This window comes from Giraffa tippelskirchi, chromosome 5, assembly GCF_054371585.1.
Source record: "Giraffa tippelskirchi isolate mGirTip1 chromosome 5, T2T-mGirTip1v1.2.pri, whole genome shotgun sequence".
Lineage (NCBI taxonomy): Eukaryota > Metazoa > Chordata > Mammalia > Artiodactyla > Giraffidae > Giraffa > Giraffa tippelskirchi.
Window position 1 is genome coordinate 76,115,238 of NC_137279.1, and position 24,065 is coordinate 76,139,302.

The 24,065-nt window shown below is 46.5% G+C and overlaps 1 protein-coding gene and 1 long non-coding RNA gene across 5 annotated transcripts in view; one reads left to right on the forward strand and one right to left on the reverse strand.

The window, feature by feature from the left end:
* PIK3C2B (phosphatidylinositol-4-phosphate 3-kinase catalytic subunit type 2 beta) overlaps positions 1-23,368 on the forward strand; it is a 68,140-nt gene extending 44,772 nt beyond the window's left edge. For 3 of the 4 annotated variants that reach the window (XM_081494925.1, XM_081494927.1, XM_081494928.1), the window contains 13 exons: positions 435-527; positions 1,346-1,475; positions 5,602-5,738; positions 9,803-9,972; positions 10,442-10,598; positions 10,913-11,022; positions 12,117-12,318; positions 12,785-12,909; positions 13,832-13,949; positions 15,230-15,311; positions 18,802-18,908; positions 20,504-20,632; positions 21,408-23,368. In XM_081494925.1, coding sequence (XP_081351051.1) covers positions 435-527; positions 1,346-1,475; positions 5,602-5,738; positions 9,803-9,972; positions 10,442-10,598; positions 10,913-11,022; positions 12,117-12,318; positions 12,785-12,909; positions 13,832-13,949; positions 15,230-15,311; positions 18,802-18,908; positions 20,504-20,632; positions 21,408-21,596 — 1,749 coding nt within the window. In that variant the 3' untranslated portion in view covers positions 21,597-23,368. Of the gene's footprint in view, positions 1-434; positions 528-1,345; positions 1,476-5,601; positions 5,739-9,802; positions 9,973-10,441; positions 10,599-10,912; positions 11,023-11,411; positions 11,953-12,116; positions 12,319-12,784; positions 12,910-13,831; positions 13,950-15,229; positions 15,312-18,801; positions 18,909-20,503; positions 20,633-21,407 lie in introns of those variants that run through there. The other variant, XM_081494929.1, reaches the window with a different exon arrangement.
* On the reverse strand, positions 15,675-16,410 carry LOC145507691 (uncharacterized). Its single transcript, XR_014055030.1, has 2 exons — positions 16,331-16,410; positions 15,675-15,913 (listed from the first exon to the last, which is right to left on the reverse strand). It is a non-coding gene; the product is annotated as an uncharacterized LOC145507691 (long non-coding RNA).
* Positions 23,369-24,065: the final 697 nt, after the last annotated feature.

The following is a 24,065-nucleotide window of genomic DNA, read 5'->3' on the forward strand; positions in this document are numbered from 1 at the left end:
GCTGGGTAAGGGTCTCTCCTGGTGATGCCGAGGTTGAAGGCCAGCTGGTGGTCTGTCGTCTATCAAGCACTTTCCCTGTGCCCAGCGGTGTTCTGCATGGTTTGCTTTGGCGGCCACATTTCATCCTTACCACTCTCATGAAGGCAGTACTGTGAGCCCCATTTTAGAGGAGTAAACTGAGTTATAGATGGGACACCTGATTTGCCAGCAGTCACGCAGCATAGCAGTGAGTGAACGGAAGGGGTAGGAGGTCAGGTGCAGGAGCTGAAGCCCTAACACACTAGACCGGGGTGAGGGCGATAGGAGGGCAGAGGAGTGTGGGCTCCGCAGAGATCTGAGGAAACGGTGAGCGGCTGCTGCTGGAGCGGTGAGGTGGCCGTTTTCCTGCCTGGGCCTGGCCCGCCCTGACCCTGCTACCCTCTTGACTGTGACAGGACTGTTCCTACTTCAACTCCAACGCCGTTCCCCTCAAGCTCTCCTTCCAAAACGTGGACCCGCTGGGTGAGAACATCCGTGTCATCTTCAAGGTGAGGACCCCCTCTGAAGCCTGGTGGGGTGTAGGTGGTAGAGAGGAGAGGAGGGAATCCAAGGGGGGCAGAAACAGCCTCAGGGCCCTTCTCATCCTGCTAATCGCACTCACGCTGCCACTTTAGTGCATGAAAGACTATCGGCTGAAAAAGGAAACAGATCAACTGTGTGTGGCCCCAGAGAACTAGGAACAGTGTTGGAATGTACAGGGAGGCAGCTGACAGTCTGTGTCAGAAGTGTTTCTAGAAGGCCAGCAACGGAGCAGATAAGGTGCTAACCTGCTTGTCCCTGGGGTTTTCAGGCTGAATGACTGTGACAGGCGTGCCAAAGGGGAAATTCATATATCAAGTGCACGTTGGACTTAGATGAATCTTGAGGTCCCTCTAACTGGTCCGTCCCTGATTCTGAGGAGTAAATAGAGCCTCAGAGCATACAGTCCAGGGCGGGAAATGAAAGGCATGAGCGTGGCTTAGTCACATACATATCCTGTATGTAAGCTCCAAATCCAAGGTGTAACCACTTGACTTGGATGGTTAGGAGGGCTGCATGAAGAAGAGGACCCAGACTTCACCTCAGATGGGGGCGTGGGGTTGGGGAAGGAGCCACAGTACCACAGGGATAAAGTGTGGCTGTTGGCCCCTCTCTGGTGTCTGACCTGGTGGGAGCTGGGTGAGCAGGTCCAAGGGTGAGGTGGAGAACTGGGCAGTCCCTGGCCACTGTAGTCTGGGCCAAGGTTGCCCTCCTGGGAGAGCTGGGACCTGGTGTGAGCTGGGGGAGGTGATCGAGGTGGTTCTGGTCACTGTCTTCCTTCATCCAGTGTGGGGACGACCTTCGCCAGGACATGCTGACCCTGCAGATGATCCGCATCATGAGCAAGATCTGGGTCCAGGAGGGGCTGGACATGCGCATGGTCATCTTCCGCTGCTTCTCCACTGGCCGGGGGAGAGGTCAGTCAGGGGTGGATGGGGTGATGGCTGGGCAGCTGCTGTGGGGATTGTCCTTGCTTAATGCCCTTCTGCCATTTCTTAACGTGAACTTTGTGCTTCTCCAGGAAAATGAAAACGGCAGGATTATTCTGTTAGAAACTATGGAACGGCATAAAAAAAGAAGGCAGGGAGAGAGACTCATAAAATAAAGCAGACTTGGAGACACAGCAACCATGTATACTGTGTAGAGTTTGGATTCTGATTCTAACAGACCCAGCTGTGGAAAGATAGTTTTTGAGATAGTTGTGTGGGAAATTTGCATGTAGATTGGGCTAGATGAGATCAGATTAAAGAATGATTGTTAAATTTTTAGATTTAATGCCATAATTATGTCCTTGTTAGTTATTAGTTGGAATACTTATGAGTGAAATGACATGTGTGGGATTTACTTAAAAATACTCCAGATGGGATTGAGGCAGGAGGAGTCTGGAGGAGAGAAGAGGGAAGCAGGGCTGGGTGATTGAAATAGATGAAACAAAATTAGCAGTGTTGATAATTTTTGGAACTGGGTAATGGTTATGTGTGAGTTCATGATACCATTTCTTTACTCTTACATATATTTGAAAATCCCATAATAAAAGTTAAAACAATAAAAGATTATGGCTGTGAGCTGGGGAGACCACAGAGTTACAGTGTGGAATATGAAAGCAGGAGAATATCTTTTCCCTTAGTATATATATATATTTTTTAATTGAGCTATAATTGCTCCACAGTACTGTGCCAGCTTCAGTTGTACAATGAATTAGATGTATGCATGTACCCATATATCCATGTATTCAGCCACATGTATACATATACCCCCTCTCTCAGTCTTCCCTTCCCCCAGCCCCACCATTCTGCCTTCTAGGTTGGCACAGAGCACGGAGCTGAGCTCCTGGTGCTACCCAGCAGCCCCCACTAGCTCTCTGTTTACACGTGGTAGTGTACCTGTCTGTCCCAGCCCCCGGGCCATCCCCTGCCCCTCCATTCCACCTTCTAGGTCGGCACAGAGCATGGAGCTGAGCTCCTGGTGCTACCCAGCAGCCCCCACTAGCTCTCTGATTTACATGTGGTAGTGTACATGCCTATCGCAGCCCCCGGGTCATCCCCTGCCCCTCCATTCTCTGTGTGTCTGTGTCTGCCCTGCAAACAGGCTCATCTGTACCATTTTTCTAGATTCCACAAATATGCCTTATTATATAATATTTGTTTTTCTCTTTCTGATTTACTTCCTTCTGTAAGACAGGCTCTAGGTCCATCCACGTCTCTAAAAATGACCCAATTTCATTCCTTTCTATGGTTGAGCAGCTTTCCATTGTGTATATGCACCACATCTTCTTTATCCACTCATCTGTTAACGGACATTTAGGTTGTATCCATGTCCTGATTATTGTAAATAGTGCTACAATGAACGTTGGGATACATGTGTCTTTTTGAAGTATGATTTTCTCAGGTCATATGCCCAGTAGTGGGTTTACTGGGTCATATGGAACCTCCATACTGTTTTCCATAGTGGTTGTATCAATTGACATTCCCACCAACAGTGTAGGAGGATTCCCTTTTTTATACCCTCTCCAACATTGACTGATTGTAGATTTTTTTATCTTTGACCACTGTGAGATGAGACCTCATTCTAGTTTTGATCCACAATTCTCTAATAATTAGTGATGTTGAGCATCTTTTCATGTACCTCTAGGCCATCTGTATGTCTTCTTTGGAGAAATATCTATTCAGGTCTTCTGCCCATTTTTTGATTGGGTTGTTTGTCTTTTTGATATTGAGCTGTATGAGCTGTTTGAATATTTTGGAGATTAATCCCTTGTCAGTTGCTTCATTTGCAAATATTTTCTCCCATTCTGAGAGTTGTCTTTTCATCTCATTTATGGTTTTCTTTGTGGTGCAAAAGCTTTTACATTTAGCTAGAGCCCATTTGTTTCTTTTTGTTTTAAGTTTCACTATGCTAGGAAGTGGGTCCAAAAAGATCTTGCTGTGATTTATGTTGAACAGTGTTCTTCCTGTGTTTTCCTCTAAGCATTTTGTCCAGTCTTATATTTAGGTCTTTAATTCATTTTGAGTTTATTTTTGTGTATGGTGTTGAGTGTTCTAATTTCATTCTTTAACATGTAACTGTCTAGTTTTCCCAGTGCCAGTTTTTGAAAGAGACTGTCTTTTCGCCATTGTATATTCTTGCCTTCTTTGTCATAGATTAGGTGACCACAGGTGTGTGGGTTTAATCTCTGGGCTTTCTTTTCCGATCCATTGATCCACGTTTCTGTTTTTGTTCCTGTACCATGCTGTCCTAATTATTGTAGCTTAGTCTGAAGTCAGGGAACCTGATTCTGCCAGCTCTATTTTTCTTTCTCAAGATTGCTTTGGCTATTTGGGGTCTTTTGTGTATCCACACAAATTGTAAAACTTTTTGTTCTAATTCTGTGAAAAATGCTGTTGGTAATTTGATAGTGATTGCACTGATTCTGTAGATTGCTTTCGGGTAGAATAGTCATTTTCACAATATTGATTCTTCTAATCCAAGAACATGGTGTATCTCTCCATCTGTTTGTGTCATCTTTCATTTCTTTCATCAGTATCTTACAGTTTTCTAAGTGCAGGTGTTTTGCCTCCTTGAGTAGTTTTATTCCTGTTCTTTTTGTTGCAGTGATAAATGGGATTATTTTCTTAACTTCTCTTTCTGATCTTTCATTGTTAGTGTTTAGGAAAGCAAGATCTTTCTGTGCATTCCTTTTGTAACCTGCAAGTTTACCAGATTCATTGATGAGCTCTAGAAGTTTTCTGGTGGCATCTTTAGAATTTTCTGTGGCTAGTATCATGTCATTTGCAAACAGTGACAGTTTTACTTTTTCAGTTTGGATTCCTTTTGTCTCTTTTTCTTCTCTGATTGCCATGGCTAGGACTTCCAAAACTGTGTTGAATAATAGTGGCAAGAGTGGACATCCTTGTCTTGTTCCTCCTGATCTTAGGGGAAATGCTTTCAGTTTTTTGCCATTGAGAAGGATGTTTGCTGTGGGTTTGTCATATATGGCCTTTATTATGTTGAGGTAGGTTTCCTCTATGCCCACTTTCTGGAGAATTTTTGTCATAAATCAGTGGTGAATTTTGTCAAAAGCTTTTTCTGCATGTATTGAGATGATCATATGGTTTTTCTTCTTTGTTAATATAGTATAACACATTGATTTGTTTACATATATTAAAGAATCCTTGCATGCCTGAGATAAATCTCATTTGATCATGGAGTGTGATCCTTTTAATATGTTGTTGGATTCTGTTTGCTAGTATTTTGTTGAGGATTTTTGCATCAGTATTCATCATTGATACTGGCTTATAATTTTCTTTTTTGTGATATCTCTGTCTGATTTTGGTATCAAGACGATGGTGGCCTTGTAGAGTGAACTTGGCAGTGTTCCTTTCTCTACAGTTTTTTGGGAGAGTTTGAGAAAGATAGGTGTTAGCTCTTCTCTAAATGCTTGATAGAATTTACCTGTGAAGCCATCTGGTCATGGACTTTTGTTAAAAGATTTTAAATTGCAGTTTCAATTTCATTACTTGTGGTTGATCTGTTTGTTTTTCTATTTCTTCCTTGTTAAGCCTTGGAAGGTTGTACCTTTCTAAGAATTTGTTCATTTCTTCCATGTTGTCCATTTTGTTGGCATATAGTTGGTTGTAGTAGTTATTTATGACCTGCTGTATTTCTGTGGTGTCAGTTGTAATTTTTCCTTTTTCATTTCTAATTTTATTGATTTGAATCCTCTCACTGTTTTCCTTGATGAGTCTGGCTAAAGAGTTATCAATTTTGCTTGTCTTCTCAAGGAACAAGCCTTTCATTTTGTTGATTTTTGCTATTGTTTTCTTCATTTCTATTTTATCTCTGTCCTGATTTTGATGATTTCCTTCTTTCTACTAACTTTGGGTTTTGTTTGTTCTTTCTCTAGTTGCTTTAGGTGTAAGGTTGATCTTTCCCCTTATTATCAAAGTTTGTCCAAATGTCCTAGAGCTTAATTTATAGGGATGTATCCAGCAAAGCTTTTGTAGTCTTCTCCTGACAGATGTCTTTTCTCTGCTCTGGAGAGTGACTTGGTGTCTTCCCTCACAGGGATGGTAGAGATGATCCCCAACTCTGAGACCCTGCGCAAGATCCAGGTGGAGCACGGGGTGACCGGTTCCTTTAAGGACCGGCCCCTCGCTGACTGGCTGCAGAAGCACAACCCTGGGGAGGACGAATATGAGAAGGTAGGACTGAAGAGGGGTGTGAGGCTGGGGTGGGATGCACGTGGCCTGGTGCTCTGCTGTGTTCCACAAGGCCTGCGTGTGCACAGCAAAGATAGCTCAGCTGTGCTGAGAGGGAAGAAACACTCTTGGTAGACTGGTGCCTCCCAGTGTCTAGAGGTGGGTCAAATGCCTGATGTAAGCTGACCAAGAACATCCTCTTGGTATCCAGCTGAGAAGCCTTCCCTGAGTTCCTCTGGCAGAGTGAATTTGGAGGAAGGGGTGCCCTCTTAGTCATGGGTCCTGTTCAGGTCCTCCTGTGTCTTCTGAGGAGTCCAGTGATGCTTTGCAGAACAGGAGTTGGAAGAAACTTAAGAGATCATTTTATCCAACTCCTCTTTTTAATTAATTAATTCTTTAATTGAAGGATAATTGCTTTACAGAATTTTGTTGTTTTCTGCCAAACATCAACATGAATCAGCCATAGGTATACATATGTCCCTTCCCTCTTGAACCTCCCTCCTACCTCCCACCCCATCCCACCCATCTAGGTTGTTACAGAGCCTCTGTTTAAATTCCCTGAGTCATATAGCAAATTCCCACTGGCTATCTATTTTATCCAACTCCTCTTTTTCATAGATGTGAATTAAGGTTCATTCAGTTGTTCCCAGTTACAGAGTTGGTTTGTGGCATGCTTGTAACAGGAAGTAGGGTTGAGGGTAGATAATGACACAGAGATGATGGAAAAGGTAGTTGACTTTCCTCAGGAGGGGCTTTACTGGGTGGTAGCGCTTGGTGACCTGCTGGGTTTTTGTGGCTGGTCCACAGCTTCACGGCTCTTGCCTCTGGGTTAATCATGTTTAAGGGAGAGAGAGTAAGTCATAATAACTACGCTCATAAGAGAATGACCATAAACCAGAATGCTAATTTATGGGGATCTATATATACTGACTTTTCTTGACCAGTGCCTTTTATCCCTCAGGGAGAACCTCCATGGGCAGCCAAATTATAATCAGAATGTTGTTTAGTGAACATGTAATTAGATGATCTTCCAAGGCCGTAAGTGTTTGCATTCCCCAGGCCTGCTGAGCTCTTTGTACTCTTGGGCCAGTTCATCATCTGTTACTTTACCCCACCTTGCTGATGACTTCCAGAGCCATTCCCTCTTCCCTCTCTCACTGCCCAATTGCTGGACCTCTACTTGTATTGACCTATGTGTCAAATTCAAGTCAAAACCGAGCTTTCTGTCTCTCTTTGTCCTCTTGGAACCTGGTTTTTGTGTGTTTCCTGAATGGTAAGACTCTCTGTGTGGTCTCCCAAGACAGAGCCGTGAGTCTTCTGTTTTTTATTTTATCTCATTTAGCTTTACGCCGTGCTGGGTCTCCATCGCTGTGCGTGAGCTTCTCCTCGCAGGGGCTTCTCTGGCTGCAAAGCCGGGGCTCTAGGGCAGTGGTCTTCAGCAGTTGTAACAGGCGGGCTCTGGAGCTCAGGCTCAGGAGTTGTGGCACTTGGGCTTAGTTGTCCCGTGGCATGTGGAATCTTCCCAGATGAGGCGTCAAATCTGTGTCCCTTGCATTGACAGGTGAATTCTTAACCAATGGACCGCCAGGGAAGTCTGAGCCATAAGTCTTCTTGATGCCTCCACTCTGCTTTACTGAGCTGTATTGATTCTATTGATTCTGTTCCCCAGAAGCCTCTTGAATCTGTCTTACTTCTTCTCACCATTTCTTTCAGCTGATTGCTGTCTGTCCCCCGAAACCACTGGAATGCCTCTCCTCTTCCCATTATCATTCTCTGCTTGATTTCGGAATCTTTTAAAATAAAGTGCAAACTGCTAATATCACTCCTTTGCTCTCTGTTCTTTCAGGACTCCTCCTTGTGTCCTAAAAGATGAGCTCATCATCCACGACATTGCTGCAAAGCCTTCTGTAACCTAGCCTCACTGACCCCTGTGGTCTCCTCCACTGCGCCTCCCCGTCTTACGGTTACTTATGTTGTAGCTTAGGGAGCCACTTCCATTTCTTAGATTCCTTTAGATGGTAGTATTCCCTTTGCCAGGAAAGCCCTTTCTTCCTTTCCCCGTCCCTCCAAACCCACCTCCTCTGTGTTGTAAATGTTAAGGTCCTCTACCCTTGGAAAGAAGTAATACTGTTTCCGCCCTCCGTCGACTCCATATACTATTTATGCTAGCGTGTGTTTTTCAGTTACTAAATAGCCACCATACAGAGGCACTGTGCTTGGTGTTAGAGTTGTGATTACTCCTTGCCAATGTGATAAAGAGTCATAATAAATGTTATAGAAGTTTGTACAATAAGAATACACACAGAAATTAACTCAGCATCTCAATGTTTAATATCAGTCTTTCAAAGGTAACTCTCAGCTCTTCTAGCCTTCCTACTAGAATGATGCTGGTAGTTTCTTATGGTGCCTTCCAGGAAGGAAGAACTAGAGATGCTTGTCTCTTGGCCACCTACTCAGCAGAGTACCCCCATTCTACATGTGATACCCCTTAAATCAGGAGCACTCTCTTTATATGTTGAGACTTCCTGCCAGTAAGCAGCTAACACCCTGTATAACTCAGGTGAGGAGACTTTAGTCATTTACTCTGTGACACAGTACAGGCATACAGCTGCTTCGTAAGTCAAAACAGGATACATTTCAGTTAGCAAGGATACCTGTGACAGGAAGACAGGTAGGTAGAGATGGTCAAGACTGAGAGTTGATGGGTTATTGAGCGGTTTCTTTTCAGTTACGTATTTCTCTATCATAGAAGTCATATTTTTCTTCCAGAACGTACATTCTGTGAGTTCTTTACAAACTTTCTATTCTTAACTTCCTAGAGATTAGTCATCTGGTTTAATTTAACAAGTGGCTGGGAGATTTCTGTGTTTTGAAGTAGGCCTGTGGAGCAGCCAAGAGGCTGCTGGTAGATAAGGTCACTGGACCCTGGGAAAGGGAGAGTACTAAACTCTGAGTGAGTGTTGGTGCCTGTGGGGGATCAGCAGGGAGGAGTCAGTGCCGGCTGGGAGGGTCTGGGACTCAGGAAGAACCCTGGGAAAGGGAGAGTACTAAACTCTGAGTGAGTGTGGTGCCTGTGGGGATCAGCAGGGGGGAGTCACTGCCGGCTGGGAGGGTCTGGGACTCAGGAAGGACCCTGAAGGCTGGGTAGAAATTTGCAGAGGGAGGTGGGAAGGGCATGTTCTATAGCTGGGAAACTTTCTCTCATGCCCAGTTTCCTGCTTGGCTCTGACAACTGTGGCCTCTGCTCATGAGTCTTTCTTGCGTTCTTAGGAATTCTGTGAACCTCCCAATGAGGATTTGGAGGATGAAAGGTGTACATTCACAAATTCCATACATTTTTACTGGAAAGACAGATAAGGGGGCAGATATTAACCAGATAAAATAAGGTAGATCCAACCCCTTACTTCTCCCCCTCCTGCTTTAAACTAAGAAATAGCTCTAACACATTTTACTAACTAAAGATGTCTGATTTTCAAGTGTAAAACACCCTCTAGAAGTGTTAAAACTCCCTCAGCAATTCCTTGGAGTGAAGTGAATTTAATTAGATTAGCATTTATTGGTTACCAGGAACACTGGAAATGGAAGCTCTGCTGGGGATGAGGAGATGGACAGAAGAATTCTGAGCAGGGTCAGGAGGGGCCCTTTGAGTCTGCTGCCTCGGTGCTATGCTTGAGTTAAGGTCACCACAACCAGGCGGGAAAGTTGTAAACATCAAGCTTGCCTGATTCTGGGCTGGTCAAGCCTGGGGTCCTGAATCAGTCCATTGTCCTTCCAACCAGTTTCCTGGGGAGAAAGAAAGGTGGAGAAAGTGTGGTGTATTGCAGATAACATAGTGGATGTATACATATAAGCCTCCCATCTCCTTTTTGACCCATAAGATACATGACAAGCTTCTGTGTGCTTCAGTGTGTATGTCAGTATGTGATGAAGGTTGAACAGCCAGATGTGTGAGTCCCTGGACTCCTGGGAGAGGGTCAGGGTGGGCTCAGGTCAGCCTGGTTTTGCCCCTGGGGTCCCTCCACACCGGCTTGATGTCCTCCCCTCCCCTCTGCGTCCCCTCCTCTCAGGCTGTAGAGAACTTCATCTACTCCTGTGCTGGCTGCTGTGTGGCCACGTACGTGCTGGGCATCTGTGACCGACACAATGACAACATCATGCTGAAGACGACCGGCCACATGTTCCACATAGATTTCGGCCGCTTCCTGGGCCACGCCCAAATGTTCGGCAACATCAAGCGGTAAGCGGTGCCCTGAAGCCGGGATGTGTATGTAGCCCCGGAGGTCAGCAGAAGTGGCTCAGAGCTGGAACACAAGGCACGATGGGAGAAGTCCCCCACACTGCAGAGTGTGGTCCTGGGTTGAGCAGCTCTGGGGAGGAGAGCCCTGGGGCCTTGCAGAAGAAGGCAGGGAACAGCCGTTCTCCCCACCTGCTGAGGGCTGGGCAAAGGGAAACGAGCCCAGACCACAGCCAAAAGAAATACCAGGTACCCGGGGGGAACATCACTAGCTCATAGGCAGGGGACCAGTGAACAACGTGTCTGGGGATCTTTTAAGGTTAAAGTAGGAAAAGAAACAGTGTTAGAGGAGCACCATGGATCCCGTGTCATGCAGATTTTGAGGGATGAGGGGAAGCTCCCCCGACACAGCCCACACGGTGAGCTCCCTCCTTCACGCTGACCTTCTGCCTGTGTGTTCCCCTTGGCTCAGGGACCGCGCCCCCTTTGTCTTCACCTCGGACATGGCGTATGTCATCAACGGGGGTGACAAGCCTTCCAGCCGCTTCCACGATTTCGTTGACCTTTGCTGCCAAGCCTACAACCTCATTCGCAAGCACACCCACCTCTTCCTCAACCTTCTGGGCCTGGTGAGGACCTCCATCCCTTTCTGAACCCCTCCTTCTTATCATATGACGCCATCTTTAAGACTCCCTGTCTTGCTTCAAAGGATTTCTGGAGATCTGCTTCTCTGAGCCCTAGATAAAGGCAGGGCCCAGACCACCTGGGGACAGTGGTGTCTGCTGGTATCTGACTTCCTGCTCCAGACCCCCCAGCTCCTGTGGCCTGCCAGCCACTGCCCACCGCATCTATCTACCACTCTCTAGAAGGATTAAGGAGCGAAGCTATAGAAAATCTTGAATTCCTGGTCGTTACAGACACCCTCTCCTCTCTGCTCTTCCAGATGTTGTCCTGTGGGATCCCTGAACTCTCAGACCTGGAAGACCTCAAGTACGTGTACGATGCCCTGAGGCCTCAGGACACAGAGGCCAATGCCACTACCTACTTCACCAGGTGAGATGCCCCATACAAGACAATGCTGCCCATTCTGGGTAGGTAATTTCCAGGCTGCTTGATGGGGAGGAGCTGGGCTAGGGAGGCGGGAGAGGCTTTGCTCTGGTGGCAGAGCTTAGAGTTGACAACATGGGTCAGTTGTCTGACTTGGGTAAATCGTTGTACTTTTCTCAGGCTCAGTTTCCTACCTGTGCTTGGGTGCCAACCTTTACACAGAGGTATTGCGATCCCCTGCTTGCATTCTCACCAGGTCTTGGTCAAGGACGTTGTCTGTGGGGCCGTGTACAATAGGGATTTTGTAATAGTTTTTGGCTCTCTGAATCAGAACCTTCCGCCTTGTCAGAACATGGAATTTCATGGTTCCATTTTCCTGTATTTGATGTTTTTAGATCCTGATGCTGGGAAGGATTGGGGGTAGGAGGAGAAGGGGACGACAGGGGATGAGATGGCTGGATGGCATCAGCGACTTGATGGACATGGGTTTGGGTAGATTCCGGGAGTTGGTGATGGACAAGGAGGCCTGGCGTGCTGTGGTTCATGGGGTTGCAAAGAGTCGGACACGACTGAGCGACTGAACTGAATTGAACTGAGACATATTATGTATGAAAGCAGGAAAGTGCCTATGTACTAATGTCTACGGTTTTGTCCATTTTATTATGTACCCTTTTGGGAACTTAGTGAGTTAAATTTTCTCTGGGGCTAATACAGTACCTTTCCTTCGGAACTAAAATCTCTGTATTGGTTTTGTTTGGTGAGGATCCATTGTACTGAAGCTTGAAACTCAGTTTGACAACAGTATTTAGACATTTACATGGTGACCCCACAGTGGCATCCCACAGTTCCTTCCTACTTTGGATTAACTGTCTTTGGCCCAGGTGGGCAGTGAGGGGAGACCCCCACGGTTCACAGGAATAAATTGTATTCAGATCATTGTGTGCAGTCATGTGCTTATGAGGATATCACACAGGGAAATGATCTCACCTGAGCTGCATATTAGCCTCAGGTGTCAGGGGATATTCCTTGAGATATAGCTCTGCCCAGGCAGTGGGGACTTGGGTCTGTGGTTGCAACCTTTTCTTCCCCTCCTTCTGCAGGTTGATTGAGTCGAGCCTTGGCAGTGTAGCCACAAAGCTCAATTTTTTTATTCATAACCTGGCTCAGATGAAGTTTTTAGGCTCAGATGATCGGCTGACTCTCTCGTTTGCTCCGCGAACACACACCCTCAAGAGCTCAGGCCGCATAAGCGATGTGTTTCTCTGTCGCCACGAGAAGGTCTTCCATCCTAACAAGGGCTATGTAAGTGTCCACTCCAGTCTGACTCTCTCCTGCTCCCTGCCACCCAGCTTGTTGCGGTTCTGTTTCGTTCCTTCCACACTGTGGGTGCTGGAGCTGACTGAGCACTCTGTGCTGGGGGCAGTTGCAGACCCTTTCCTCTCCCCTGCCCAAGTGGCCTGCCTACAGTCAGGGAGCTGAGTTGGATGGCTGTTCTCTCTGAGCCAAGGGTCTGGTGAAATAAGGATTCTTGTGAATCTTTGCTTTCATTTTCCTGCATCTGTATATTACCTTTGTCTCCATTAGAGACATTTTTATCCTCTTCCTTCTGGAACGCATAACGCTTCCAACGCGCGCGCGCGCACACACACACACACGCACGCACGCACGCACGCACGCACGCACACACACACACACACACACCCTGTCCCCTCACCTGCCCCCTTCATTGGTTTGGCAGGGGGTGTTCCCTAAGATTTGGGCTTTGCAGATTTACGTGGTAAAGGTGATCCGAGAGAATGCTCATGAGGCCACTTATGTCCAGCGGACATTTGAGGAGTTCCAGGAGTTACACAATAAGCTGCGGCTGCTCTTCCCTTCTTCCCTCTTGCCCAGGTAACTGCTCCGCCTCCTCTCTGCACTGAGGGGTAGCAGGGAGGGCGGGCAGACGGGGGCTGGGCAGCACTGCCCTTGGGAGTCAAGACCTACCTCCTTGGTTTTCTTAACTGGCAATGTGCGATGACAAGTGCCCCCCCTGCTGGCCACGCGCTTCTGAGGCTCTCAAGTGGTCTTCCTCCAGCCTGGAAAACAAGCCTGGGTCCACCTGCCAGGGCAGCAAACTGGGTCTAAAGACAGGGGATTGATGGCGTCTGAAGATGTTTTGAAGTGTCTAATCTTCTAAAGAGTAAAAGTATTTTTCAAATATATAAAGAAAATGCGGTGTATATGCAAAACGGAATATTACTGTACTGTATGATTCCACTTAGAATAGTCAAATTCATAGAAGCAGCAAGTAGAATGGTGGTTGCCAGGGGGAGGGAGCAAACGGGGAGCTGCTTAATGGGTACAGAGCTTCAGTTTTGCAAGAAGAAAAGACTGGGGAGGGAGGGTGATCATGGTTGCACCACAGTGTGAGTGGATTTAATTCTGAACTGTACACTAAAAATGGGTAAGACGGTAAATTTTATGCTAGATGTATTTCACAACGATTTTAAGGAGCAGTTTTTCAAATATAATTTTTACTGTGATGGGGAAAACTGGCGGCTCCAGAGAGCTGCCTGAGCACTTCTGGGGAGCTGTAATGCTCTGCTCAGCACTTTGGTTTTCTCTTCTGGGGTCCGTGGAATTGTCCAGTGAGAGATGCTGCGCGTGTGTTCTCCGCACAGACCTGGGGAGCCAGGCGAGGCATGGCGTGGGGGAGAGGTCCTTGGGGAGGGACGCAGGGGAGAAATGCGGATCAGGTGGCTGAAAATGAAAGTGGAATTGGGACTAAAGGCTGTTGCTTCCTTTTCTTGACCGTCTTCCCACCGGCCGCCAGCTTCCCCAGTCGCTTCGTGATTGGCCGCTCGCGAGGAGAGGCGGGGGCCGAGCGGCGCAGGGAGGAGCTGAACGGCTACATCTGGCACTTGGTCCACGCGGCCCCGGAGGTGGCCGAGGTGGGTGGCTCTGTCTCTGGCCGGGCCTGGCGCCGCTGAGGGGTGGGGAGTGTGGACGGAGGCGGGTGGCCATCACAGAAGGCGCTTGCGTTTTCTGGGTCTGTCTGGGGAAGGGGGAGGACTGTGGGTCATGGCTCCAGCCCCACGGAGCTGCGCGCAGAAACGTGAAACCCAGCCACGCAGCCGGGCACACGGAGACAGATCCGTGTTGGGTGCCATCACACAGTGCTTGTGCTAAGCAGGAACCTGAGGAAATGGAAGGTTTCTGAACAAGCTGAGTATGTGTACCACCTAGATTTTTCTTTTAAACAAATGGTGTTATAATTTGGTATTATAATGGTCATAAAGACAAAGAGTCATCAGGAGTCCCATCACCCTCAAAAACCGTCTAACCCCATTTCCATGTTTCCTTCCTATCTGGCCATATATAAATGTGACTTTTACAGTTTTATAGTGGTTTTTTATTTTTACTGAAGTGTTTATAGTTAGCGTAACTTTAAATATCTATGCCAAGTTAATACACTGACTTGCAATACCATCTCTTTAACCGTTCACCTCTTGAAAGATATTTAGATCATGCCCCTCCCCACCTTTTCACTATTAATGCTAGAGTGGGTATTGTCACACATTTTAGTTTATGTTTTTGTTTCCCTGATTGCTTAGGAAACATTCTCAAAAGTAGGATTTAGTCTTTGTCCAAGGCTGGCTTAAGCTAGGGATCAAACCTGGGACCAGGCAGTGAAAGCTCTGAGTCCTAACCACTTGCCTGCCAGGGAATGCCAAGAACAGACTGCTTTTGAGTTGATGTGACTACTTTTATTTGTTTTCTTTTTTGAAAACTTTTTTATTATGGGAACTTTCAAACATACAGAAAAATAGAGAAACAGTATAATGAATACCTATATATTCATCACCTAAACAGGTATTATTTTTTGCCATGTTTGCTTCATCTGTTTTTTCTGAAATATTTTAAAGTAAGTCAAAGGCATCATGACAATCGACCCCTAAATACTTGCTATGCATCTCTAAAAATCAAGGACATAATTTTATATAACTAGACTGTCCTTACACCACCTAACTCTTAGCCCATATTTAGAATTTCCCTGTCATCTCCAAAATTCTTTAAACAGTCGGTGTCTTTGAGCCATGACCCAAATAAGAGCTGCATATTACATTTGGTTATCACATTTTGTAAGTTTTAATGTTGAAGAGTTCCTGTCCTTTTTTCATCGTGCCATTGTCTTACTGAGGAATGACACTGTTTTCTGGTTCTATTCCAGTGTGATTTGGTGTATACCTTCTTCCATCCCCTGCCCAGGGATGAGAAGACTGCAGGCACCAGCCTGGCTCCCAAGTCCTCAGGTACAGTACCGTCTCTGTGACATTTCTGCCAACTTCCCTATTGTTGTTGTTCAGTCACTCAGTTGTGTCTGACTGTGACCCCATGGACTGCAGCACGCGAGGCTCCCCTATCCTTCACTATCTCCTGGAGTTGGCTCAAACTCATGTCCATTGAGTCAGTGATGCCATCCAACCATCTCATCCTCTGTTGCCCCGTTCTCCTCCTGCCTTCACTCTTTCCCAGACTCAGGGTCTTTTCTAATGAGTCAGCTCTTTGCATCAGGTGGTCAAAGTATTGGAGCTTTAGCACCAGTCCTTCAGTTACCGAATCTGCAAGCCCGTGTGCCTGATGCACAGTGAGGCCCATCAATACAAAACATTATAGAGTCTGGAACAGAGAAAGGTTTATTACAGATTCATACAAGGAGATGGGTGGCTCATGCCCTAAGAACCCCAAAGTTACTGAAAGCTTTCAGCAAGTCCGTTTAAAAGCAAAAGGTGAAGAATGGGTGTGGTTAGTTCTTGCAGACTTCTCAGTGTCTTAGTGCCTTGTTCTTGAAGTTAGGTCAGTGATCAGGTAACGACGTTGCTGTAAATCTGCCTGACGAATGTTACTCTCTGTCCTGATAAGAAAGGGCAAAGTCCCAAGGCACAACTTTAACCCTCCAAGGTCCCAGTCCTGGCTAAGGGGAGGCACATCTCAGTTGGCAGCTCCTCAGGGCCAGGTTCAGATGTCCTGCCCAGCTGTCATCCCTGAGGGAGCCTGGCATCCAACCCAGCTGGTCCTCAGTCTCCTCAGGTTGCCCAAATGGGGAGACCAGGTCCCCCAGACTGTGACCAGGCAGACTGCTGGAGGGTCACAGAGATAGGGATGGGGGAGAGGGGCACCGCTCCTCAGGGCCGGGGCCAGGGCTAGTGGAGGGCCTGAGTGAGGGCTCCCAGTCATCCCCAGCCTCTTCCCCGGCGCCCCCAGCTCACCATTGGCCTGAGGCTGGGTAAGCTGGAGGGCCTCCAGGAGAAGGCCTGGATCTGCCTCTTACCTCACTTTACATCTGATGACCACACCATGGATGCTTGACTCAGTCACTTCCCCAGCACTCCCTCGCTGACAGTTACCAGTGGGCGGGGCCGCTGCAGCTGTGACCAATAGCTGAGCAGGAAACTGACGTTGCTCGTTGACAGTTGGCTGCTTGTGGGCAGGGTCTGCTGAGGGACCTGAGCCTGAGCCGCTGGCAGGACCTGTTGCCCAGTAACAGGTGCAGGGTGATGAGGACCAGCAGGGGCTGCCTGCTTGGGGCTGTGCTCACCCTGCTCTGTTACACTTCCAGTGAGTATTCAGGGCTGGTTTTCTTTAGGATGGACTGGTTGACCTCCTTGCTGTCCAAGGGACTCTCAAGAGCCTTCTCCAGCACCACAGTTCAAAAGCATCAATTCTTTGAAACTCAGTCTTCTTTATGGTCCAAATCTCACATCAGTAATGACTACTGGAAAAGCCATAGCTAGATGGACTTTTGTCAGCAAAGGAATGTCTCTGCTTTTTAATATGCTGTCTAGGTTTGTCATAACTTTTCTTCCAAGGAGAAAGTGTCTTTTAATTTCATGGCTGCAGTCACCATCCGCAGAGATTCTGGATCCCAAGAAAATAAAGTCTGTCACTGTTTCCATTGTTTCCCCATCTATTTGCCATGAAAGTGATGGGACCAGATGCCATGATCTTAGTTTTTTGAATGTTGAGTTTTAAGCCAACTTTTTCACTCTCCTCTTTCACCTTCATAAAGAGGCTCTTCAGTTCTTCTTTGCTTTCTGCCGTAAGGGTGGTGTCATCTGCATATCTGAGGTTATTGATATTTCTCCCAGCAGTCTTGATTCCAGCTTGAGCTTCATCCAGCCCGGCATTTCTCACAATGTACTCTATATAAGTTAATAAGCAGGATGACAATATACAGCCTGGACGTCGTACTCCTTTCCCAATTTTGAACCAGCTCATTGTTCCCTGTCTGGTTCTATCTGTTGCATCTTGACCTGCATATAAATTTCTCAGGAGGCAGGTAAGGTGGTCTGGTATTCCCATCTCTTTAAGAATTTTCCACAGGTTATGGTGATCCACACAGTTAAAAGGCCTAGTCAATGAAGCAGAAGTAGATGTTTTTCTGGAATTCCCTTGCTTTTTCTATGATCCGATGGATGTTGGCAATTTGATCTCTGGCTCCTCTGTCTTTTCTGAACCCAGCTTGTACATCTGGAAGTTCTCGGTTCATGTACTGCTAAAGCTTAGCTTGATGGATTTTGAGCATTATCTTGCTAGGATGTGAAATAAATGCAGTTGTGTGGTAATTTGAATATTCTTTGGCATTGTCCTTCTTTGGGATTGGAATGACAACTGACCATTTCCAGTCCTGTGGCCACTGCTGAGTTTTCCGAATTTGCTGGCATACTGAGTGCAGCACTTTAACGGCATCATCTTTTAGGATTTTAAATAGCTCAACTGGAATTCCATCACCTTTACCAAATTTGTTCATAATAATGCTTCCTAAGGCCCACTTGACTTCTCATTCCAGAATGTCTGGCTATAGGTGAGTGATCACACCAGCGTGGTTATCTAGGTCATTAAGACCTTTTTGTACAGTTCTTCTGTGTATTCTTCTTCCCTCTTCTTAATATCTTCTGCTTCTGTTAGATCCATGCTGTTTCTTGTCCTTTATTGTGCCCATCTTTACATGAAATATTCCCTTGGTATTTAATTTTCTTGACAAGATCTCTAGTCTTTCCCATTCTGATTCTGTTGTTTTCTTCTATTTCTCTGCATCGTTCACTTAGGAAGGCTTTCTTATCTCTTATTCTTTGGAACTCTGCATTCAGTTGCGTATACCTTTCCTTTTCTCCTTTGCCTTTCTCTTCTCTTCTTTTCTCAGCTATTTGTAAGACCTCCTCTGACAACCATTTTGCTTTTTGCTTTTCTTTTTCTTGGGCATGGTTTTGATCACCACTTCCTGTACAATGTTACGAACCTCTATCCATAGTTCTTAGAGCACTCTATCAGATCTAGTCCCTTGAATCTATTTATTACTTCCACTGTATAATCATAAGGGATTTGATTTAGGTCATACCTGAATGGCCTAGTGGTTTCCCCTATTTTCTTCAATTTAAGAACCAATTTAACTTCTCTGAACCTTCCGAAAGGTAATTTTTCCTGCCCCCATTTCTTCCCAGGTCTCTCTCCTTGACTTGTCTCTGTTCCTTTGCTTACTGGCTAGAGAATCTGTGGGGTGCACAGCTCCTTGAGCAGATTTCTCAGAGACTAGATCTGCTTACAGACTGAAATCCAAGTCAGGCTCGCAGACACCAACCGAAGTCATGCTCGGAGATGCCATGTGGCCGATTCCTGATGGGATATCAGGAATCTGACATGGAGATAGGGCAGGGGGTCAGAAGGAAACAGGAACATCTGCCTGGCACCAGACGGGGGCAGGGCTGGCCTCCTGAGCTCTCTCTGTGTGGTTTGTCCCTACAGAAGGCACGTGGGCCCGGCCAGTCGGGAAGGTTGGAGGAGAGGTGAAACTGTCCATCTCCTACAAAAACAATAAGCTCTTCATCATGGTGATGCACATTCGGGGCTTGGTAAGTGCGTACACAGTCCTAATTTGGATCTTTATCTTTCTTCTGGTACTTTTCTGACTGATGAGACCTTTTTTGTACACACCGCCTCTCATGAGAGTAATCACAAAGGTTACTAAATGAATCCCCAATGGGCCTGCTCCCATGCTAGGCCTGTGGTATGACCAAGCAATGCTGGACACAGCTTCTTACTCCCTGGGGCCTTTTGCAACTCTTAGCCTCATTAAAATAAGGATAATGTTAGCATCTGTCTGATAAGAGTTGTTATAGGGGTTAAATGAGATAATGCGTGTAGAGTACTTAACATAGTGCCTGGTATTATTATTATGGTGATTATTATAAGGGAGAGACCCAAGGGGCCTATTTCCTGGTTATAGAGGTAAGGCAGCCATATGACATCCTTCAAGCATAATCAAGGCATCGTATAATTACTAAATTTTTGGTGTGTTTCTAAGAACCTTATGAGTGGAAGGGGAAGGGAACTCATAGAATACCTACAAAGTGCTGGACTTTTACAGGTTGGGGCATTGATGTATGGTAGGAGGTACATGAGCTTTGGAATCAGAGGTGACTGGGCTTCACTCTTACAGCATCATTCATTCATTTTAGTCAACAAATCTTCATCAGTTCCTTATTATGTGCCAGGCACTTGATACATTAGCTCTGGATATGAGGGTAAACAAAATAAGATCTTTGCCTTCAGGGAGCTTACATTCTAGTAGGAAGAGGCAAACAGTTAAGTAAAATACATGGCAAGTCAGATAGTGGTAAGTACTTTGGTAAGAAATAAAGCAGAGGAGGAATACCAGGGTAGAATGAGGGCATCAGCAGTTTCTCAGAGTGGCCAAGGAAACCCTCACTGATGAGGAGGTATTTGGGCAAAGGTAGAAGGTGGTGAGGGAGGGAGCCGTGAACACACATCTGGGGGAGAACTGGTCCAGGCATCAGGAGCAGTCAGAGCCCTCGTTGGGAGCCTGCCCAGTGTGTGTCAGGCCCTGCAGGGGGAGCCCAGTGTGACTGAAACCCCTGGAGCAGGGGGGGGAATAGTGAATGCTGAAGTCGGAGAGGGCAGACCAGAGCCGTGGTCCTCCGTTCAGGAATATGGCTTTTCCTTGAGTGAGATGGGAGGGTTTTGAGCAGAGGCAGGCCAAGATCTGACTTAAGTTTTAAAAGGATCAGCCTGAGTGAGTCACTAATTGGCTGACCTTGAACAAGCAACTTAATCTCTCTGACTCATTTCTCTATGTATCTCTCACTAGGGGTTTCTTGGGTCAAATGATAAAATAGACAGACATTGGGTGGAGATATCTGGGGATATTATGGTTCATTCAGAACAGACCAAATTATGGTGTGCCCTGAGCATTCACATACAGAGTATATACTGGGTATCATAGGTGATCTGATTGATGTTCTAGGAGGACATCTAATGTTACCGTGGTAGGTGTTTCTGGCAGAATGCAGTAGGCTGGCTGGGAAACATAAATTATTGTGCATTTCAAGAAGCTGGGTGTGGGAGAAGAGAGACTGGATCAGGGAGTGATCACAGGAATGGTGATACAGAGGCAGATAGAAGGTTTGTTTTTTCATTCCCTTTGTAGCAACTGCTCCAGGATGGGAATGATCCCGACCCCTATGTCAAGATTTACCTCCTTCCTGACCCTCAGAAAACCACTAAGAAGAAAACCAAAGTGGCCCGGAAAACCTGCAACCCCACCTACAATGAGATGGTATGTGGGAAAGGTGATGGGTGGGGTTGGGTTTGGTAGAGGAACTATGCCTGTTTTTGTAAATAAAGCCATATAGGGACATGGCCATTCCTGTTCATTTAAGTCTTTTGTCTGTGGCTGCTTTCACATTGTAGCAGTGGGGTGAGTATCTGTGACACAGACCAAACTGTGTGTCCTACAGAACCTAGTATATTCCCTGTTTGGCCCTTTATGTTAAAAAGTTTGCTGATACTTAGGGTAGGGATTCCACAGCTGGGCGTGGTCTGTGGGGAGGAGGAGCCTGCTGGTCCTTTGCTGATAATGAACCGTGGCCCCAGGGACGAGCCTTCATTTGCTGGAACCCTGGGCTGAGAACAGGGTTCTTCGAAGGTCCCCTTGGGTACTATATGCCTTCTGTATTCCATTGGACTCTGGTTGGGGAGGTAGCCAGATCAGATCAAACCACCACAAACTATCATTCTTTTTTACCCAGAACATTTTTTCTTTGGCTAGGTTCACTTGATTCCCCCAGTATTTATTTGTTTATTTGGCTGTGCCAGTTCTTAGTTGTGGCACACAGGATTTTCGATATTCATTGAGGCATGTGAGGTCTTTAGTTGTGGCAGTGGAATCTAGTTCCCTGACGAGGGATCGAACCCAGGCCCTCTGCACTGGGACCATGGAATCTTAGCCACTGGTCCACCAGGCAAGTCCCTGAACCACCACAGACAAACATCTCCCCCTTCCGTGTTCCCTCTCTCACTGCTTCCCTCTTATCCCAATTTGGTGTTTGCAGCTGGTGTATGATGGGATCCCCAAGGGAGACCTGCAGCAGCGGGAGCTGCAGCTGAGTGTGCTGAGTGAGCAAGGATTCTGGGAGAACGTGCTCCTCGGGGAGGTGCACATCCGCCTGCGAGAGCTGGACCTGGCCCAGGAGAAGACTGGCTGGTTTGCTCTGGGATCTCGAAGTCCTGAGACCTTATGAACACAGCGGAGCCCCAGCCCGGGACCCCAGGCTCATGGCAGAGCCGGGGAGAGGACGAGTCCCTTCCTTGGGTAGGGGCATGGCACTCAGTGGGCCTCCCTGCCGTCCTGGCCTCCAGGGTGGGAGGCAGGGAGAGTAAATATGCTCTCTGCTGTCCCCTCCTCTGCAGACTGCATTTGAGTTGGTTGTGAGGAGCAGCCCCATGGAGGCTGTGAGGGTGCAGCAAAGTTTTAAGTTTACCTTGTGTCAAGGGAGCAATGCCTGGTTTGAGGTGTGTGAGGTGCGCTGTAGAAGTAGCATTTAGCGGGAGGGTGGGTGGGTATCTTTATTTTTAAAAAATGAAATAGTAATGTTGTCCTAACTGGACAGGAAGCCTTGTGAGAAGGGACTTACATGTGCCTCAGAAGGCAAAAGAGGAAGACTATTTGGACTTTGTTTGATTAAGGTTCTTATTGGACTTTCCCCTAGGTTTTTTATTTGTTGTTTTGTGTTTCTATCTATAGGAATTGTTTGGGGAGGGGCCCAGTGGGCCCTCGGGGAGCACCCTCCCTCCCTGAGGCAGGTCAGGAGGGCAGGGAGGGCTGGGTGTGCTTGACTGAGGCCTGCATGCTGGGCCTGTCTGATTTTGCCTCCAAAGGAGAGCAGTGTGATGCGTATGTGTGTAAGGAAGGGCCTTCTGGATGGGGTTCTGCAGAGGACCTGTGTTCAGGGACCTGGGCTCGTCTGGGGGCAGTTTTTCCTCTGGTCGTCCCCTACTCTGCTAGGACATGCCTTGAGTATTGTCTTCGCCCCTCCATTCAGCCTTTCTGGGGACCATGTTGTCCCTGTCAGTATGCTGGGGTGATCCCCCATAGGTCTCTCCCTTCATTTTCCTCTGGTGGGATAAACTGCTGCCTGGTTTGACCCCAGGGCGTCTTGGCCCTGGAGGGGGGCCTCTGGGCCTCACGTGCCAGCTGGTTTTGGGGAAGCTTTCCTTATCACCTGCCACTCCTTTCTTGTCACTGCTTCTCTCCCAAACTCCATTTCTCTCATGCTTTTTTGTAAGAATTTCTTTCATTCTGTGGGGCCATAAACCTATTATTCTGGAGCCAAAGGGATGCCCTAACTGAAGAAAAGGGGTGTGGGTGGGGGATCCCATCAAAACTGGGTTTTTTCTTGTGATTTTTCTTTGGTTGTGCAGAGGCTGGATTGAGCTGAGCTGGGAGGGAGGGACTGGGTCTCTGATCTCTTATTACTCTTCATTCCCTACCAAATAGATTTGAAATTCACTTTTGCGCTTTACTCCAAAGGGTTGTCTTCATTGAAAAAAGGAGAGACTTTGAATTTGATATTAACTTTTTAAATTGGTGGCTGTGTCCAGTGATTTGGGAATGGAGTTAAATGGGGATACTCTGTGGATTGTCCTTCCCAGCTCCAACAAAGATCAGAAATTTCCCCTTTTGTTAACTCATTCCATAACTGGAGAAAGAAGCTCCATTGATTAAAGCCACAGAGCAGCAAGGAGGTTATAAACTTTTTAAAGTAAAAATGCCAAGAATATAGCTGGCTGCTGTGAGCAGGAGTTGGGAGAGTGGGGAACAGAGGTGGAACTTCTCCAGATGAGTGGACCAGAGATGTGTTACTGGCTTTTTGCCTGTAGCTCATTTTACTTTGACCCTCTATGCCCCTGATTTAAAGAGATCTGTGTACTGTACCCACTTCCCATATGTCCTTGTATCTCCTACTTTCTCTGGAATTGTATTTTCTAATAAATGATGTTTAGAAAAACAAAACTATCATTTTCAAGATTTGTTCCTGTTTAAATGTTTAGATTAGAACATCAGACATATGAGATGAAGATGATACTGTTAGTAGTGGTTCCACAAATGATAACTCTTATATCCATGTGTCAGCTGAATCTTTCCTTACTACTTGATCAGGTGAGTAGTAGTATCTCCCAGTTTACAGACAAGAGTAATTAAGCAATTTGCCTAAGGACATAGCCAGTCGGCCTTGGCTCTAGAATTTGAACCCAGGTTTGACTCCAAACCTGTGCTACTTTTTCTAGTCAGTGATTAATACAATCCTTTAACTTAGTATAATACTCGATAGTTTTGGAGTGTTTTAATATACATGCTATTTTTCATTACAACTATGCTGGAAAGTAGGCATGGCTCATTTGTTAACTGTCAACAAATAGTTACTGTGCTCACCAGTCAGTGCTACCTGGTGGCGTGCCTTCACCACAAAGAATACAGTCCTTGGAGCTGTGTACTGGGCCCTCTCTACCAGGTAACAAAGATTACAAAGATAAATGAAGATAGTTCTCTGCATTTAAGTTTACTGCCTAGTGATATTTAACCAAGCCTGTTTCATAAGAGAGGAAACAACCTTTGAGATGCCACACAACGATTATGTTGTTAGAGTGGAGCCGTCGCCCAGAATTGAACCCAAATTAAAGCTGGAGGTGATGTGACCCTTGTTCAAGCA